At 38.0% G+C, this 19,456-nt stretch overlaps 1 protein-coding gene across 1 annotated transcript in view; it reads right to left on the bottom strand.

Annotated features, from left to right (window-relative positions):
• LOC124776263 (ATP-binding cassette sub-family C member 4-like) overlaps positions 1-19,456 on the bottom strand; it is a 157,926-nt gene that overhangs the window by 66,569 nt on the left and 71,901 nt on the right. The window contains exons 5-6 of the mRNA XM_047251158.1: positions 15,565-15,790; positions 12,667-12,823 (exon numbers count right to left, since the gene is read on the bottom strand). Coding sequence (XP_047107114.1) covers positions 12,667-12,823; positions 15,565-15,790 — 383 coding nt within the window. The remainder of the gene's footprint in view (positions 1-12,666; positions 12,824-15,564; positions 15,791-19,456) is intronic.

Here is a 19,456-nt window from a genome sequence, read left to right as displayed (position 1 = left end):
ATTTCTGAAGAAGAGAGTACTAGATTTGAGTGTTACAATGTCTTTGCTGCAGGTATTTGCTGGATTGTAGCCATGTATAGAAGTGAAACAGGGACAATAAACAGTTCAGGCAAAATGTGAACAGATGTGGTGCTATAGAAGAATGTTGGAGATTAGACCGGTAGATCATGTAACTAATGAGGAGGTAATGAACAGAATTGGGGAGACAAGAAATCTGTGGCACATTTTGACCAAAAGAAAGGATCAGTTCAAAGGACACATTATGAGACATCATGGTATCACCAATTCAATATTGGAGGGTAGTATGTGTGTGTGTGTGTGGGGGGGGGGGGGGGGGGGGGGGGCGGGGGGATTAAAATTCTAGAGCGGATCAATAGATGAATACAGTAAGCAGATTCAGAAGAGGTGGGTTGTAGTAATTATTCATAGACCAAGAGGCTCACATAGGATAGAGTAGCATGGATAGCTGCACCAAACCAATCTTCACACTGAAGACTACAACAACAACTGCCTAGGACAACTGAACATTGATCTCATGATGCATCAGAAATTCTACATAAATGCCATAAAACAGTGTTTACCTTTCAATGAACCATGGTAGAAAATCCTTCATTATTCATGCCTTACATTGGTCATCACATGTTTTGTTACTCTGAACACTTCTGAGCTACCAAAAGATTGATAAAAAATTATGGTTAGGAAATAAACTTGGAACTTAGGATAGTGGCAAGAAGTCATTATGCCTCACAAGAGTGTGAAGGTGATAACTATCTATTTTAAATGAAATGAGGAGAATTTCTGTTGTCTGCAAACTCTTCTATGTAAAACAGCTTCTGTCAAGAGCACCACAAACAAATTTGAAGATGTGCCTAGAAATTACTTTTAATGCATCACTGGATGAGTTATTATGGATTTTTGTTCTGCATAAACATTATTGCACATGCTGCTCAATACTGGAAATTAGTTTTGTATCCAGAAGAACTGAATTTCATGTACTTAATATATTCCCACTGAATTTGTACCAAGACAAAATGCTTTTGTTTGGTCTGTGGCCTTTTGCTCTGTAAACTGAGTTGCTGCACACCCAATGACAATAAGTTTTGAAAAGATGTGATAGAGAGTGCAGCTACTTGGGAGATGTACTGTTTTGAATTCAAGTAGTAACATCTGCCTGAGGTTAATGCCACACAGATCAAGTTGGCAGTCATGCAACAATCACATGGATGAGAAGATTCAGCATTGCCTTTGCTACCTTGTAGATTGGGCATGGCAAGCAATGACTGAGGTTTGTACATAACCTATGTTTTTAGGCTATTGTTGTTTATCAGGATAATGTTCCATCATCACAACACATGAACACACACAGAAAAAGAGTGTGTCTCTCCCTCCTTGTATATAAAATTGTGAGTACGATGACCTGCAATGATCTACCTTAGACCTTATTGACTTCATTACGAAAGGAGATCAAAATAGACCACTAAAAACGTGTTCCGGCTCCTGAATAAGATTTTTGTGTGAAAGTGCACCATCCTGATCGCCTCTCATTCCCTTACCGTCATGCTTTCATGCCAGTCTTTGGAAACCCATTCCTTCCCCCTTATGACACACAACTGTCCAGGTCACATGTGAAGAATTATAGTTTATCTACTGCAATGTGCTCAATCAATGGGTTTCGATACGATGACACCCCAGATTACATTACTTGGTGCCACAATTTCAGTGATGTTCATGAGTCAGAATGTGCATTACCTAAAATACTATGATTTCAACCTGAACAGACACAAACTTTGTTGCAGGAACTTAAATATCTACCAACAGCATTATCAAAGATGAGGTGAAAGATACTGCTTTGCTGCATAATATTGCGGACTATGTGTCTACCATCAGTGATCTCATTCTGTCACCCCCAACCACTTGCAAGTTAGAAATAGCACAGGTGGCATTAGTCTAGAGGTTGTGCAAATAACCAGGACATCAAATTTGTCAAGTGATTTATACAGAAAAATTGAGTGGCAGGACAGTTTCCTAGTTCTGGCATGAACTATTAGAATTAGTGGACATTAATCTTATGCCTGACAATGCATTGTGGGTGATTGGGTAATGGATGATTGGATAAGCAAGTTACCCCCACAGATGCAAGTTACTTTGATTATTAACTAGAGCAACACACACAATAATTAATAATAGATCATCGACTGAATTTTTGCCCTTTACGAGGGATGCCATTATTACCCAGGAGCTACTAGTGGTCGACAGCAGCAGCTGCCATATTACACCACGACACAGTGACTGGAGACCAGTAAGAGCCAAACACGTCTGGAGAAACACAACATGTTCGACAGAGTTCCATGCGAGTCAACTCCCTGGATGCCTCATGATCAGCTGTGCACAATTCAACTGCCCACTCCTGACTTTGACCAAGAGTTCCAGCAACAGCCAACAAAGTATGAGCTGGTGTTGATTTCATTTGTGTTCAGGGCAGTCACTGACAAATGTATCACCCAAAGTTTGAACCCATACACTGATTGTGACTCCTGTAGGCATCACAAGTCACATGAATAAGAAAGTACACATAAATATTATGTGCTTAAGCCAAACCAGTTTGCCTCGTGGGTCGAAGCATAGAAGGAGTTAGTATGTTCTTGATAGAAACATCTCATCAACTCAGGCTTTGAAATAAGCACAATCCTGAAAACAGTTGCCAGACCTCCAACTTTGGGATCCCTTCTACAGCTCTGCGTGATAGATGATTCACTTATTAAGATGTGTGGTACCACCATCTGCACTGTCAACTTAGGTCTCGGCACACAACCTGTATCTACAGTCATGGTGGCAGATATTAACAAACCACTGTTTGGTGCTGATTTGTTGGTCAGTTCAACCTTTTGCCTAATTAACAGGGCAAATACTCCACAAGAGAGATACTGGTGATTCCATTCTTGGTGTTATCAGCAAATCGCTGATTCATACTCCTATATTAACAGATCCCTCTTCATCTTCAGCTAAAAAACTCCAAGACTCATACAATTCACTAACTAAACATCTGGGTACAACAGAACTGATGTACAAGGACATGAAACTGGAATGTGCAAAATTAGAGGATGAAAATTTGATGTCAACGAAACTTTGTGTGACAATTGCAGTAAACTAGTCGAAGTCAAGCATTGGCTGTAACTGTTGAGGATTAATGCAATTTCTGACACCAAATATTCTCTGTCTCTCAGTCCTCAATGTTACACTATCTAACAAATCTTGGAGAAATTAAAGATTATGACAAACTACTTTAGTATGAATATGGGATGGGGGTAAGGAATGAAAGAGGAAGCCACCTGGTAGAATTTTGCACAGAGCATAACTTAATCATAGCTAACACTTGTTTCAAGAATCATGAAAGAAGGTTGTATACATGGAAGAAGTTTGGAAATACTGACAGGTTTCAGATAGATTATATAATGGTAAGACAGAGATTTAGGAACCAGTTTTTGAATTGTAAGACATTTCGAGGGACAGATGTGTACTCTGCCCACAATCTATTGGTTATGAACTGTAGATTAAACTAAAGAAACAGCAAAAAGGTGGGAATTTAAGGAGATGGGACCTGAATAAACTGACAGAACCATAGTGAAGGCAGCAGAGGATCAAGTAGGTAAAAAGACGATGGCTAATAGAAGAAATACTGAATTTAATTGATGAAAGGAGAAAATACAAAAATGCAGTAAATGAAGCAGGCAAAAAGGAATACAAATGTCTCAAAAATGGGATTGACAGGAAGTGCAAAATGGCTAGTCAGAGATGGCTAGAAGACAAATGTAAGGATGTAGAGGCTTATATCACTAGGGGTAAGATAGATACTGCTACAGGAAAATTAAAGAGACCTTTGGAGAAAAGAGAACCACTTGCATCAATATCAAGAGGTCAGATGGAAACCCAGTTCTAAGCAAAGAAGGGAAAGCAGAAAGGTGGAAGGAACATATAGAGGGTCTATACAACTGCAATTTTCTTGAGGACAATATTATGGAAATGGAAGAGGATGTATATGAAGGTGAAATGGGAGATATGATACTGTGTGAAGAGTTTGACAGAGCACCGAAGGACCTAAGTCGAAACAAGGCCCCGGGAGTAGACAACATTCCATTAGAACTACTGATAGCCTTGGGAGAGCCATCCCTGACAAAACTCTACCATCTGGTGAGAAAGATGTACGAGACAGGTGAAATATCCTCAGACTTCAAGAAAAATATATTAATTCCAATCCCAAAGAAAAGCGTGTTGATAGATGTGAAAATTACTGAACTATCAGTTTAATAAACCATGGCTGCAAAATACTAAAACGAATTCTTTACAGACGAATGGAAAAACTGGTAGAAGCTGACCTTGGGGAAGATCAGTTTGGATTCTGTAGAAATGTTGGGACATGTGAGGCAATACTGACCCTACGACTTATCTTAGAAGCTAGATTAAGGAAAGGCAAACCTACATTTCTAGCATTTGTAGACTTAGAGAAAGCTTTTGACAATGTTGACTAGAATACTCTCTTTCAAATTCTGAAGGTGGCAGGGGTAAAATACAGGGAGCCAAAGGCCATTTACAATTTGTACAGAAACCAGATGGCAGTTATAAGAGTCAAGGGGCATGAAAGGGAAGCAGTGGTTGGGAAGGGAGTGAGACGGGGTTGTAGCCTATCCCTGATGTTATTCAATCTGTATATTGAGCAAGCAGTACAGGGAAACAAAAGAAAAATTAAGAGTAGGAATTAAAATCCATGGAGAAGAAATTAAAACTTTGAAGTTCACCGATGACATTGTAATTCTGTCAGAGACAGCAAAGGACCTGGAAGAGCAGTTGAACAGAATGGACAGTGTCTTGAAAGGAGGATATAAGATGAACATCAACAAAAGCAAAACAAGGATAATGGAATGTAGTCAAATTAAGTCAGGTGATGCTGTGGGAATTAGAGTAGGAAATGAGACACTAAAGTAGTAAAGGAGTTTTTGTATTTGGGGAGCAAAGTAACTGATGATGGTCGAAGTAGAGAGGATATAAAATGTAGACTGGCAATGGCAGGGAAGGGATTTCTGAAGATTTGTGAACATCGAGTATAGATTTAAGTGTCAGGAAGTCGTTTCTGAAAGTATTTGTATGGAGTGTAGCCATGTATGGAACTGAAACATGGACAAAAAATAGTTTGGAGAAGAAGAGAATAGAAGCTTTCGAAATGTGGTGCTACAGAAGAATGCTGAAGATTAGATGGGTAGATCACATAACTAATGAGGAGGTACTGAATAGAATTGGGGAGAAGAGAAATTTGTGGCACAACTTGACTAGAAGAAGGGATTAATTGGTAGGACATATTCTGAGACATCAAGGGATCACCAGTTTAGTATTGGAGGGCACTGTGGAGGGTAAAAATCATAGAGGCAGACCAAGAGATGAATACACTAAACAGATTCAGAAAGATGTAGGTTGCAGTAGGTACTGGGAGATGAAGGAGCTTGCACAGGATAGAGTAGCATGGAGAGCTGCATCAAACCAGTCTCTGGACTGAAGACCACAACAACAACAACTCTAGTGGATCCTCCAAGGAAGATAAGGAATATAAATACCTGGAAGACAAGCTCACTCAGACTGAACCAAGTTAGATGGTTTGTGATTTCCACTGGGATCAACTGATTGGTTTGTCTTCACAGAATGTCTTCAGTGATATGGATAGAGCCTGAGAGGTCAGTGAAAGACAGGGTGTGTGCGGGCATGACTCTCCAGGCGCAAGAAGAGTTTGCAAGTGTAACAGCTAGTGAGCGGGCAGATCTGGTGAGGCTGTTGGGAGCAGAGGAGCATGTGTGTGTAAAGGAAGGCACATGCTCAGACTTTCACAAATTCAGAGGAAGAAGATGGTATGCCATGGTATCCATCTTGCGTAGAATGATGGTATATTGCTTTTGGAACTTTTGGTCACTGAGAATGAGGGGACAGGTTTGGGTTTCACCTTATGACGTGATCTTGTCTAGAACCTCGTAGAACTGTGTTGTGAAGGTGATCTTCTAAGAGGGGGAGAAATATGAACAGCACCAGTAATGAATAAGTTGATTCAGTTTGGTGTAAATATGGCACGAACTGCAACCTGCTGTATTGGCCAAGAGGGACCTGTTGTTCTGGTAGTCAGGCTTGAGAATGTGGTACGAGTAGTACAAAGACATGACCGGTCCAAGGGGTGGGTAGATGTTAAATACTTTTAAGTGAGGTTAGTCTGTACACAGTACTTTGATAAAAAGTTGTCTTTTCTGTTATTGTAACATCTCACTGTGTATGATCTATAGTAAACTGGAATTTTTCTTGTATGAGGTCTGTGTGTACTGGCACAGTGTAGTAATTACAAGTGACCTCTGGAATTGTTAACTTATAGATTATAGTAAAAAACCTGTCTTCTGGTATTGTCTGAGTACTTTTAAATGCAACTTTGTTCAATGGAGATTTTTTTTTTAATGATGTTGTTTAAATTTTTGGGGGGTAGGGTGTTGTCTTTGTATAAAATCTTGTAAGTGAATGTTAGAAAACAAAACAGAAGGATTTCAGTGATAGATGGAACTGATTAACTACTGATTGTTGGATCTTAAATAGAGGAATAGACTAACATTTGCCTTTAGCAAAATGAATGAAATGGTTGGACACAGTGATGACTGTTCAGTCAATGTATAAAGAAGGTTGATGGCTTACTGGAAATTGATAAACTTTTGTAATAAGGAGTGTTTGACTTTTAACTGTGCAACCAGTCTGCTCACTTCCCCACTAAATCCGTGTCTCTGCCTTTCACAAACTTTGTTGGAGTTGGATGCTGTGAACACTGGGGATAAAGAGGATGTAAAACAGTTATGTAAAGAGGCAGTATGTAACATTCACAAACGTATCACCCAGCTGGAACTGTCAGTCTCTACACCTACTCTCCCCACCAGAGAAGTTCATGCAGTAGGCAGGGAGTATATTCAGGTCTGTGACTGTGACATCAGCGAATCTTCTCATCCTCCTTGTATGTTGTCTGGTGTTTCTACACTCCCCAGAACAGCATGGCACTAGGGACAGAGCTGTCCACAGAATACACACTTCTGAAGGACCTCCAGCCTTCCAGAAAGCACAATGTCTAACTGCAGCTAAGTTAAATGTCATGAAAGCAGCTGCCAGTGGACTATTAAATAAGGATATCGTACAACCACCAGATAGTGCGTGGGCCTCACCCATCCACTTAGTGCCGACAAGCAATGGCACATTTATGACTTGCAGGGGCTACAGGGCATTAAATGCCAGAATGGTACTAGACAGGTATCCAATCCCTAATACAAAGAGCTTTTCTCACTCAATGACTGTCACTGCCATATTCAGTGTTACTGACTGTGAAAAGGCATACCTCGGAATTCAAATGGCAACGCAAGACATTCTCATGGCCAAACATCAATATAGATTTTGGATTATTTGAATTCTTGCACATCCCTTTTGGGCTAAAAATGCTGCCCAAACTTGTCATTGTTTTATTGATAGCACTCTCAGACACCTTCTGTTCTGTTTTCTGTACCTAGATGATGCACTGATTTTTTTCTTCTCTACCTGAGCAACACAAGGAACACTTGCAACTGGTCTCCCACTCACTGGATGAATTTGGAATAGTTGTAAACAAGGTCAAATACCAGTTACGCATGAAAAGATTACATTCTTGGGACACATGGTGATGGGTGATGGTGGGTAAAAATATTTGGGATAAAAAGCCGCTACTGTGGACCTGTGAGATGCAGTTTGCATTTGACACTATCAAAAAGTGCCTTCACAATGCAATCACTTTTGCACACCCAGTAACTTAGGTGCAACTGTCCATAATTGTGGCTGCTACTAAATTAGCAATCGGGGCACCTTTGCAACAAATTGTAGATGACAACAATAATGTCTAAGTTTGTTCTCATGACAACTTACTGAATTACAGCAACTCTGATTGACTTACAACCAAGAAATTTTGGCCTTTTATGAAGCCATCAAGTATTTCTGAGAGGATGCTGAGTGATGGCCACTCCTCATTGCTTCTGTCATCTGGATTACATTGGGCAGTTCACTACCTACATCTACCATGTCAACTGAGTGGACAATGTAATCGCCAATGATCTATCACACATTAGTGCACATAGTGCCTTGATAGATTTCAGTGAAACAGCAAAGGAACAAAGACAGGTGAACAGATAATGATGCTCTTACAAGACAGCACCCCTGGATTAACAGTGGAACAAGTAGTGATCCATAGCATGGACTTGCACCTGTTGTGCATTGTATCACAAGGCAAATTATGTCCACTGGTTCCAGATAAGTTCTGCAGAGCTATTTTCGACAACTTACATAACTTGTCACACTGTGCCATCCACCACAAAGTTAGTGATGGAGCATTTCTTGAGGCCCAACGTTAAGGCCAACTTCAGGAAGTGAACCCTCCCTTGCCTTGACTGCCAGCACAGAGAGATCGAGCGTTTCTACCACACGGAAAATTGGGCCTACCGAAAGGGATAGTAATACATCCTCTTGGATCTGATGGGGCCATTACCAAAATCACATGGTTTCCTCTATGAATGATTAGCAATTAACAGAGTGACACACTGGATGGAACTAGTTCCACTGATGGACAAGACAGCCAAATCAAACACTGCTTCTTTGATAACTGCTGATCAGGGCTGACAGTTCAAGTCCCATCTGTTTGAACAGTTGTGCAGACTGTGTGGTATCCAAAATTTATGACATACAGAAAATCATCCACAAAGTAATGAAGTACTGTATCAACCACAAAGTAATGGACTAGTCGAATGTTGGCACCACATGCTCAGAGCTGTTCAGATACACCATTCCTCATAGTGTACAGAGTCCCACCGTGGATATCGCTGGGTGCGCATATCACCTATGAGGGCATGCTGAAAAGTATCATCTCCAAATTTTTTATTCTGTTCTCAATATTGGTTGAAGCATTACATATCATGCATATTACTCAGTTGATTATCCCACTTCACTGATGTAAATTGTAACTGCCTGCTGCCACATACCTCCAAATTGTTTCTTTTAACATGGCTGTGTTTAATGTTACAATGTGAGATAATGAATAACAGCATGCTGTAATTAAGTTTCTAACAACAGAAAATGTGCCTCCAATTGAAATCGATAGAACAATTAAAACTGTGTAAAGTGATGATTGTATCAACATCAGCAATGTGCAGCAGTGTGTTGCTCGTGTGTAACAGAGCTCTGAGCAGACAACTGCATATGGCAATTGACGAGACTCATGCTGATGAATTCACCAGCTTTCAGGTAAGTGTGGCGTACCATGAGAGCATGTACAGGTCACCATTGCACAACTGCAGTACAAAAAACTGTGCATTGTGGGTGCCTCGAATGCTTATTCCTGACATGAAACAGTGGAGATTGGACATCTTTCAACAAAATTTTTGAAAATTCGATCTTAAAAACAGTCTGAAACTTGCATTAGTTTTACAAAACACTGAGATTCATAATGAACCCACACTGGTATTATTTGACATTGGGAACTTATATAGTAACAGCCCCCTTTCAGGAATGCTTAAAAATTATGAAGAAAAATTTATTAACACATGAACAATTGAGCCAGACTGATGTTGCAGAATTGAGAGAATTACTGGAACTGCCACTATCCGATAATTATTTTACAGTCTATGAGAAAAATTATCATTTAATAGTTTAGAAAATATTTTGTTTATAACATAAGTTGTAATGATGGGACTGTATAGTGTAGAACATTTGTAGATGACATGGTTACCCTCTTTAAGGGTGACAAACAGACAGTGCTAGATTGCTTAACAGCTTTAAATTGGATGCATAAGAATATTCAAGTTAGCACACAAACAGAAAAAGAAAAAAAATACATTACCTAGATGTCACTATTGAAAAAGTAAATGGCAAACATAAGTTCAGCATTTTCCTCAAGCTAATGTGTACAGTTTCCATTATAATGACAGACTCCTGTGATATACATATGCATCTTTTAACTTCGTGTTTCATAGAATCCTTAAATTACCACTAAAACCAGACTTTATGGTCACTGAATCATTTTTATGAAGAAGGTTGTTTTAAACAATAGATTTGATAGCCAGTTAGTTGAGAAATTATATAAAAGATTGATAAGGCAACTGAACAACAGCAATAGCAGTAAGCCTCCCAAAAATAAAATTAAATAAAAATACATAGAGGATTTTTGTTTTTGACAAACATTGAATGGCAATTCTATAAATCTGATATTTCAATAACTTTTCAAACTGTCAATAATTTTAAGATTTCAATTATGGCACACAATCAGAGAAAATAGTGACAAATATAAAGAGCTTAGTGCATATAAGCTAGAATTTGACCAGTGTAAAGGTGAAATTTGTGATGTGTGTAATGTGTTTTATTCATCTCATAACATACATAATTTCAGAACATATGTCTGATGTACAGCAGACACATCAAGGTTACAATTTGCTTGTTTAAAATTTTGTATCAGTTCATCCTTCACGAAATCTTCCACAGAGTAGTAGCATTGTTTAATTAGAAAATCATTCAATTTGCTTTTTAAAGTATTTATCTTCATATTCATTATGTCACACACTTTTATTGTGTTGTGAATTTTCACAGCTATATACTGAGGAGTCTGCACATGTAGTTTTAAGCGATGAGAGGTGAGCATAAAGTTTTCTTTATGTCTTGTGTCGTATGAGTGTTCAAAATGATTTTTTTTAAATAGATCAGCTCTGCTGCATAGGAAAAGAACCACCTCAAGGATGTATAAAGAGGGAACAGTTAATATTTTTAGGTCTTAAATAATGGTTAACACGATGCCCTCGGATGTGCAGAGTACATGTTGTGAATGATGCTTTTCTGCAACTTTAAAATTCTTGTAACGTTTCCTGAGTTTCCCTAAAAAATAATGCCATATCAAATAACTGAATCTATATATGTCAAACTGGTCAATCGTTTTTTGCCAGGTATAGAGAACATACTGGAAAACATAATAACACAGCAATCGGTGATCATCTACGAGACTCAAAGCACTTACCAGCATCAACCACAACATGTAATTTCTTCACAATGCCCCTTGAGGCAAGAAGTTAGATATTCTGGGAGTTTTACAAGTATGTAGTCATAAGAAGTGATATAGCAATAATGTTCTTAATAACTAGTTAGATTTTACAGATAATAACTTTTTAAAAATATTTCACAATGCATTGTAATTGCAATTTCTTCAGAATCAACTCTTTTTGTTAGGTTTCACAGATAATATTTTTAAATAATGTGTAATTAAATGCCATTGTCTCCTTGGTGGCCTTTTTGGTTTTCAAATGTCACCACACACAGACCCTGAGCTATGGATTGCACTGTATACTTGACATTCCAAGTCCCCATGGAGCCGAATGTCACCTTGATTCACCTGCCTTAAGCTGGAGTACACATGGACTACAAATTGATTAAGGAGATTGAAGAGAGAACTAAAATTTAACATAATTGTTAAACAATTTGTACTACAAAGTCAGAGATTGTTTGGATAACACAGAATAGAGAACAGCAAAAATTAACGTTATTTAATAATAAACAACTGTCATTCTGCAGTATACTGTCATAGCTTAATCAATCCTATACCCACGTTCTGTGAGGGGAAAATTCTAACCTCCTGCCGTTTTCTTGAGGTTAACATCCCATTCACTGTGGTGCTGTTTCCTGTCTCAGTTGTTTCATATGGGCCAAGGGAACAACATGAATGTGATAGAATGGCTCATATACTGGGTCCTGAGGTCAATTGAAGGAGGAGGGAGAGAGGTAGGGAGAGAGAAAGAAAATGAGAGAGAGAGAGAGAGAGAGAGAGAGAGAGATGGAGAGAGAGAGAGAGAAAGACAGACAGAGAGAGAGAGAGAATGCACAGATGTAACGGTGCGATGTACTGATGTCTGTGTGTGTGTGTGTGTGTGTGTGTGTGTGTGTGTGTGTGTATGTATTTAGTGAAATAGAAATGAGCGTTTGGCGTCATTGGCCAGGAGGCCCCTTGTGGGGCAGGTCCAGCTGCATTGATGCAGGTCTTATTACATTTGATGCCACATTGGGCGACCTACGAGCTTGATGGGGATGAAATGATGATGAAGACAACACAACGCCCAGTCCCTGAGTGGAAAAAATCCCCGACCCAGCCGGGAATCGAACCCGGACTCGTAGGAAGGCAATCCTTCTTGCTGACCACTCAGCTGTCGGGGCAGACTGTGTGTGCAGTGTAGTGTAGAGAGTGATCAGTGATAATCAAATGGCGTATTTATTAATAAGGTAATATTACTGTATGCATGCATTAGCCATTTTTTAAAAAAAATGTTGCCTTTTTCAATTAAGATGAAATATCTCATATCATCATGTAAATTATAATGAGTGAACAAAAAACTAACTAACTAACTAGCTGATCTCACTAGTCTTCAGAATGAACCTGCACATTTAAAATGAAAAGTGCAATGTTGTGGATCAGAGCATATCTGAGACTTATTTTTCTTTTTAGCACTATTTTGATAAATAGAAAACAGAGTATTCCATATAATTATACAGTGACTTCAACAAAATTATATTTTTTTAGTTTTTTCTGGTATCATATTTCACAATAATGCTTACCTTCGAGCCAATTCGACCATTTTTTCAAAAGGCTTTTCCCAGGCATACATTTTTATCACTTGAATTCCTGTGATTATTTCATTCATCAGCCTTATTCTATTATCTGCCCTCACAGCAACTTTCAAACGAAACCTTGTAGTCAGTTTGGTCATGTATGCTGAAAGAAAATTTTATGGTTCAAAAGTGTTTGGCCCCTATAAATAATTAAATGACAGATAATTATACTAAGCAAACTTCAGTGTAACAACTAAATGAACTCGAATAATGAAATATAGATACTGCGATGCTATGTGCCAATCAGCTCTGGATGAAAGCATCTTATGGTCATTAACATTTGAGACATAATGGCAAAAGTGTTCAAATATCACGAAATACATGTAATTTCCAGACCAAGTCGTTTAGTATTGTGAAATACAAGCACTCTAGGGTAATAATGAATTAAAACCCAATGGATAAATATGAATTTATGCACAATAAGGGTGGATGAGCCCTGTGGCTGTAAATTAATGAAGTTATACACTAATGAGCCAAAACAGAGCCGAAACATTATAACCATCTGCTTAATAGCATGTTGATCCACCTTTTTAACAGAATACAGCAGCCGTTCACAACCAATGGATTTAAAAAGTTCTTGGTAGTTATCTGGCCCATGACCCTTATGCACACACAGGTCACGCAATTCTCTTAAATAATGTGCTGGTGGTTTGATGGCACAGAGCTGGCACAAGTAATATCCCAGATGTGTTCCATCAGGTTAAGGTCACAGTTTGTGAATAAGACATTGTCACTACTACATTCCTCAAACAATTTTAGCGTAATTTCAGCCATGTGACGAGAACCATTGTCCTCCTGGAAGATGCCATCACCATCAGGAAAGACATCAAGCATAAAGGAATCAGGTGGTCAGGTGGTCTGCAGCAGTTTTCAGTTCGTCCACAGCTATTATGATAGTTGCAACAGGTTCCATGGAAGCAAAGTTGAATGCCCCCCCCATACCATAGTACTGCCACCACCAGGCTGCACTTGCGGCACACTGCATGTTTTGAGCAGCAATTCACCAAGATGATGGCATATCCAGACACAATCACTGATCTGCTTTACCAAGAAACATGATTCATCTGACCAGGTGACATGTTTCTCTTGATTCCTGGCCCAATCTTGATGATCCTGTGTTGCCTGCAATCATAACTGACAATGTCACTTGATCAGCATGGAAACCTGTACGGTCATTGGCTGTGGATCCTCATGTTCAAAAATGTGTGCTCTGATACACTTGTGCTTGCATCAGCACCATACCCTGTCTAGGGCAGCTATTCAAAGTTGGGGGGAAAATCCATGAGAATTCCAGGTGTGAGGAGGAAGATGGTGTCACAAAGCTCCTGATAAATAATGGTTAAAGGGTGGGGGGGGGGGGGGGGGGGGGAATATCATCCATAAGCAGTAGTTTAACCACAGATTTTAAACATCAATAATTTATCCGGAAAAATATATAACTGACACGTTTTGAAATATGAAATATTTTAAAATACATCATTTGTAAAACTCAATAAAATTCAATTTCAGTGCTAGGTTGAAAACACAGAATTCCCTGAGAATTTCAGGTTTTACAGAAGAATTGCCACCCTGAAATCATCAAATCTGCCACACACTGGTCCCTCTCTTGCATTACAGAGCAGGCAAACCTCTAACCTCCCTCTTCACTTGTGAGGAACAAATCCTGTCACCTACTTGTGGTTTGACCATCTTTCAATGATTTCCCATAGATGCTCTCGATAGTAGCATGTGAACAGCCGACAAGCTTCACCTTTTCCGAGATGGTCTTTCCTAGCCGGGTAATAACAATCTACGTTAAGTTAAAGTCGATAAAGTTTGTAGAGTTTCCCATTTTTGGCTCACATCGTAACTAGGATGGTTCCCCTTTCAGCTCTGCTCCTCTTATGTATTTTTTATTACCGTGTGCTTAATGAGAGTTGGGTACACAGAACAATGATGGGACAACATTTTTGATTATCAGATTTTATTCAAATATTTTGAATGAAAAAACAAATCTTTCTGCAATGCTGGGAGATGAGCAAACATGGGAGATTTGTGGTAATGGTTTGTCCATCCGTTTGTGGTGCTAACTTCAGTAATAGTTTAGATAAATTTTTTTATTTCAGTCTATGAGCACAAAGTTTTTTTTGCCCTCAGTGTACCTGTTTTCATCAGATCAGTGGTGAAATACCAAAAACAACTAACTGGTGGTCTATATATTAAAATAGTAAACCATGCCACAACGAAAATGTAGAACCCATGTGCTTAAGATATGATGAAGCATATTTGTTTTAGTATATGTCCTAATATAACAAAGCCACAGCAGCATCATCATGCACACAAAGTCTGCTTAGCATTGCTGCACATAATTAAATATAGTGAGAAATAGGCTACAGTGGCGACAGAGTCATCATATGAATGGTGCTACTCTTCAAAACAAATTGAGGTACACTTGCCCCAAAAATATGTTTGTGTTATTAGTTTATTAGGTGTCACTACTGCAGGCCTATGCAAATTGACCAACATACAATTATACAAAATGCAGTAAAATGAAGACATCCCATTAGGTAAAAACTATATGGGATTATAAGATGTATATGTTTTAGAGTTTTGAAATCCATATAAGTTTTTGCAAACATTTCCCTATATTTGAATTTGGCAGTGCAACTATTACAATAATCTTAGAACTCCTGATTTAAGTCATCTTCCTCCAGAACACAATATACCGAAGGAGGAAATAGAATATCTTCATCAATATGAAGTTATATTAATTGCTCATTGCATTACCATGACTAACATGAAGTTTGGAAAACATATATACCGGTAACATATTTTTGTAGACTTAGTATGCAAAAACAAACTTACTTTGTACAGGAACAGTCTGCAAAAACAAACCAACAACTCCAATAATTGATGCCCAGTTCACTGCTTGCCACAGAAAGTATGTAACAATCACTGTTTCAATTGGAGTCATCCATATATAATGTAAGAATTGCGGTAGTACATCAAACCGGTTCACATCGTTTGAAAGAAGATTTACCATCTGACCTGCCGCTGTCTGGCCCAGAGCTGTTTTACTCAGACGTATTATCTGAAAACAATATATTCTTGTGATGCAAAATTTCAGTCAGAATATCATACTATGAAGAGTACTAAGTCGAGAACAATGCACTACTGTATGTAGTCACAGTATACTCACTATCACATCCAAAGTATCTGGACACCTATTAGTGGACACTGATGTCGGGTGTACGCTCCTTTAACCTTTATGATGGCTTGAACTCTGCTGGGGGCTTTTTCGGTAGGGTATCTGAATGTCTTTGGAGGAATGGGAATCTATTCTTCCTCAAGAGCTGAATCCAAAGAAGATAGTGGGGGTCTGCAGCAAAATCAATTTTTAACTCAATCCAATGGCATTCCATTGGGTTCAGGTCAGGACTATGGGCAGGCCATTCCATTTCAGGAATGTTACGGTTCTCAAACCACTGCCTCACAATTGCTGTTTTATGACAGAGTGCACTGTCATGCTGATACGATCACTATCTCCAAACTGTTCCTCTAATGTATTCAGTACATAATGCTGTAAAATGTGTTCATAACCTTCCACATTTAATGTTTTCTTAACTGTAATAAGGGAAATATGCCCTAGCCACAAAAAACACCCCCATACTGGAAAACCACCTACTCCGTACTTCACTTTTGGCACTACACATGATGGCAGGTAATGTTCTCCAGACATTTGGCACATCCAAACCCTTCCATTGGATTGCTAGAAGGTATAGCATGATCCATCACTCCAAATCGGTTGTTTCCAGTCATCCAACATCCAGTAGCATTGCACTTTACAACACCTCAAGCATCATTTAGCACAGTTTACAGAAATGTGTGACTTATGAGCAGTGGTTTGACCACTGTACCTTATTCTTTCTGTTGGCAGCATTTTGGAACTCTTGAGTGGTTCCTTCCGCTGATTATACACAAAACATCTGATATCTTGGTAAATGAAAAACTTTAAAGGAAATGAAAAGGTTAGAATTTTTGCAAACTATGTCTGTTCAACTAGTACTGTGATGTTATTGCAAGAGAAGAAAAACTCATTGGAGAATATGAAATATTGGAAAACTTAGAAATAATGAAAAATATATTTCTTACTTTAGAACACTTGTATCATTATTATGAATGGAATATACAAGTTACTTTCAGAGTATTTTCTATTTGGGGATATAGTACTGAGATATATAGTACTATGATGGTATTTTAATAATGTTTATAGAGATTCTGCTATGTTCAAGGTTCTATAGCATGTAATCTGCTGTAGTCTTGTTTCTGATGATATACTGCACATGATTCTGAGAAAAGATTAAGGTAATCTCACAGTACATATTGATGTAACATACAATGTTGGTCTCGACTGATAATGTTTATGAAGCAAACGTAACACAACACTGTGAAGGTATATGAATTTTATGTAAGAACTTTGTGATGATGCAGTCTTGACATTAGAAAAATTACTTAAGTGTTCTATGTCAAGTACCAAGTATAACGAGAAGACTGACTCTAAAATGTTAATACCTCATGGAAATCTTTAAAACTGACTGTCATTTTTAATGCATAGCTGCACACAATAAAGGACTGGGGGGCTGTTCAGTGTGAATCAAAATGGGAATTACTGAAGCAAAAGATGAAGAAATTTTTCATAATTTTTGAAATGTATTATCTTATATAGAATATTTGTATCCTATATTTAATGGGGAATCGTACAGAACTTAATAATTATTCAAATATTATTGTAAATAACTGATACTTTTTTATGTATTTGAAAATTTAATTGGGCTATCTATCAACGCTCAAGTCAAGCAAAATGACTTACTTTATAGCAAATCATTGTAAACTTGGTCATGTAATAAAAGTCCATTTTCTAAATATCTATGTATTGTGTGCTTTATTTTATGTAACATACAATTTCTTCATATTTGAAATTGATTTGCTACTTACATTCATTATCTGAGCAAGAGATATAAATGTCATGATGTACTACTATTTTTATAATGTCAGTATTGAAAAAGAGGGCCATCATAAATAAGACTTCAAGAACATTCAATTTCCATTAAAAAAATTATTTTTGTCCATCTCTTGTGAGATCTAGCTGTCAGTTCCGCATCACATATGACTGTCTCGATACTTTTCATCAGAGAGTGAATACTAAATCAAAAAGATTACTCTTATACTGTTAATTATTATTTTTTGACTTAATCCACTTCTTTAATTAATATTGACAACTCATAACTGGTTAAGAAACTTAATATTAATTTTAATCAGAAGACGTTAAACAAACAGAAAAAGAACTAAATAATTTGTCAAACATCCAGATGCCAGTCTTTTGATTTAATACACAGAGTTTTAAAAAAGTATTCTATATTTTGGTAATATAGTCCAAAACAAGGCAAAAATGTTCAGTAAATAAGGGCTCTAAAATGCAAACCTTATGAGTTACAAGCACTTGTTCATCTTTGCTACTGTGAAACACTTCCCTTCTACTGCAAGCTCTTTGCAAATTTGGATGACCTACAGAATGCAGTAAACAAATGAGGACATATTTGTCTATGAAATACAGTGTGCACTAAGCATCTGTTAGAGTTGTTAATGTAAACCATATCCACAGTTCTGGGTAAGTGCAGCACATATTAGAAAAAGACCCTGGAATTAGTGTATGCAGAATAGCAGCATCTATCACGTTAGTCATCCTATAGTCTGGACAATCCTGTGTGAACAATTGTTATACCCATGTGTACAGCATGTACAAGTCCTTTGATCATAAGATACATCTGCCAGAATGCAATTTCACCAATTATCATCAAAAAGGTGTGATGAGTTTTCACAGTAGAGGTGGGATTGTCAATTTTCACAGCCAGCACATGCGTCCTCTATGCCTGCCAGAATAACCATGACAAGACTAGAGTTTTTAAGAGAGTATGATCTCCTTAAACACTGAACAGAAGCATGCCTTGCTATGAATGGGTATCATACTGAGCACCTCCTTTAGTGATGGCTGACAAGAATCAGTCATATGTAATAGCAGATAGATTACATTAGAAGTTCTGCTGTTTCACAGTAACAGAATAATGTTTTTTTTTTCAATTGTTTGCTTCATTTTGTAGGTGGTTTGTAATAGCAAAGAGGATGAACAAGTGCTCATTGCTCATACAAAGTCCATTTTAGAGCCCTCCTTTACTGGATTTTTGGTCTTGTTTTGATCCATATTATCACCTCTCAAAATATGGAACACACTCTGTATGGTGACCTTGATGGCAGTACGTCACTAATACAGGGTGGTTCAGGGAAGTATCCCTAATTTCAAGATGATACTGTGAAGGGAGGGGACCTATTGAAGGGTGGGAATGGACTCTAATGACACAGTGGCAGTGGAAGTTTCCTCTAGTGCCATTGTCAGTAGTGAACATGGCTTGGATGAATGAGCAATACACTTTTGCCATCAATACATTCTTTTCACAGAACTGGTCTAGCACATAAATACAGCATGCAGTGCACCTATGCCCTCATTATGAAATTCCCCTTGCTGACTGGAAATTGATTTCAACGAAAAGATAGATAGTTACTTACCATAAAGATGACACATTGAGTTGCAGACAGGCACAATGAAAAGACACTTACACATCAGCTTTTGACCAAAGCCTTTGTCAGAAAATGAAAAATACACACACATTCATTCACACAAGCAAGCAGCCCTCAGTCACCA

Source organism: Schistocerca piceifrons, chromosome 2, assembly GCF_021461385.2.
Source record: "Schistocerca piceifrons isolate TAMUIC-IGC-003096 chromosome 2, iqSchPice1.1, whole genome shotgun sequence".
Classification (NCBI taxonomy): Eukaryota; Metazoa; Arthropoda; class Insecta; order Orthoptera; family Acrididae; genus Schistocerca; species Schistocerca piceifrons.
Note: the sequence above shows the minus strand (reverse complement) of the source record. Positions and strands in the feature narration are given on the sequence as shown.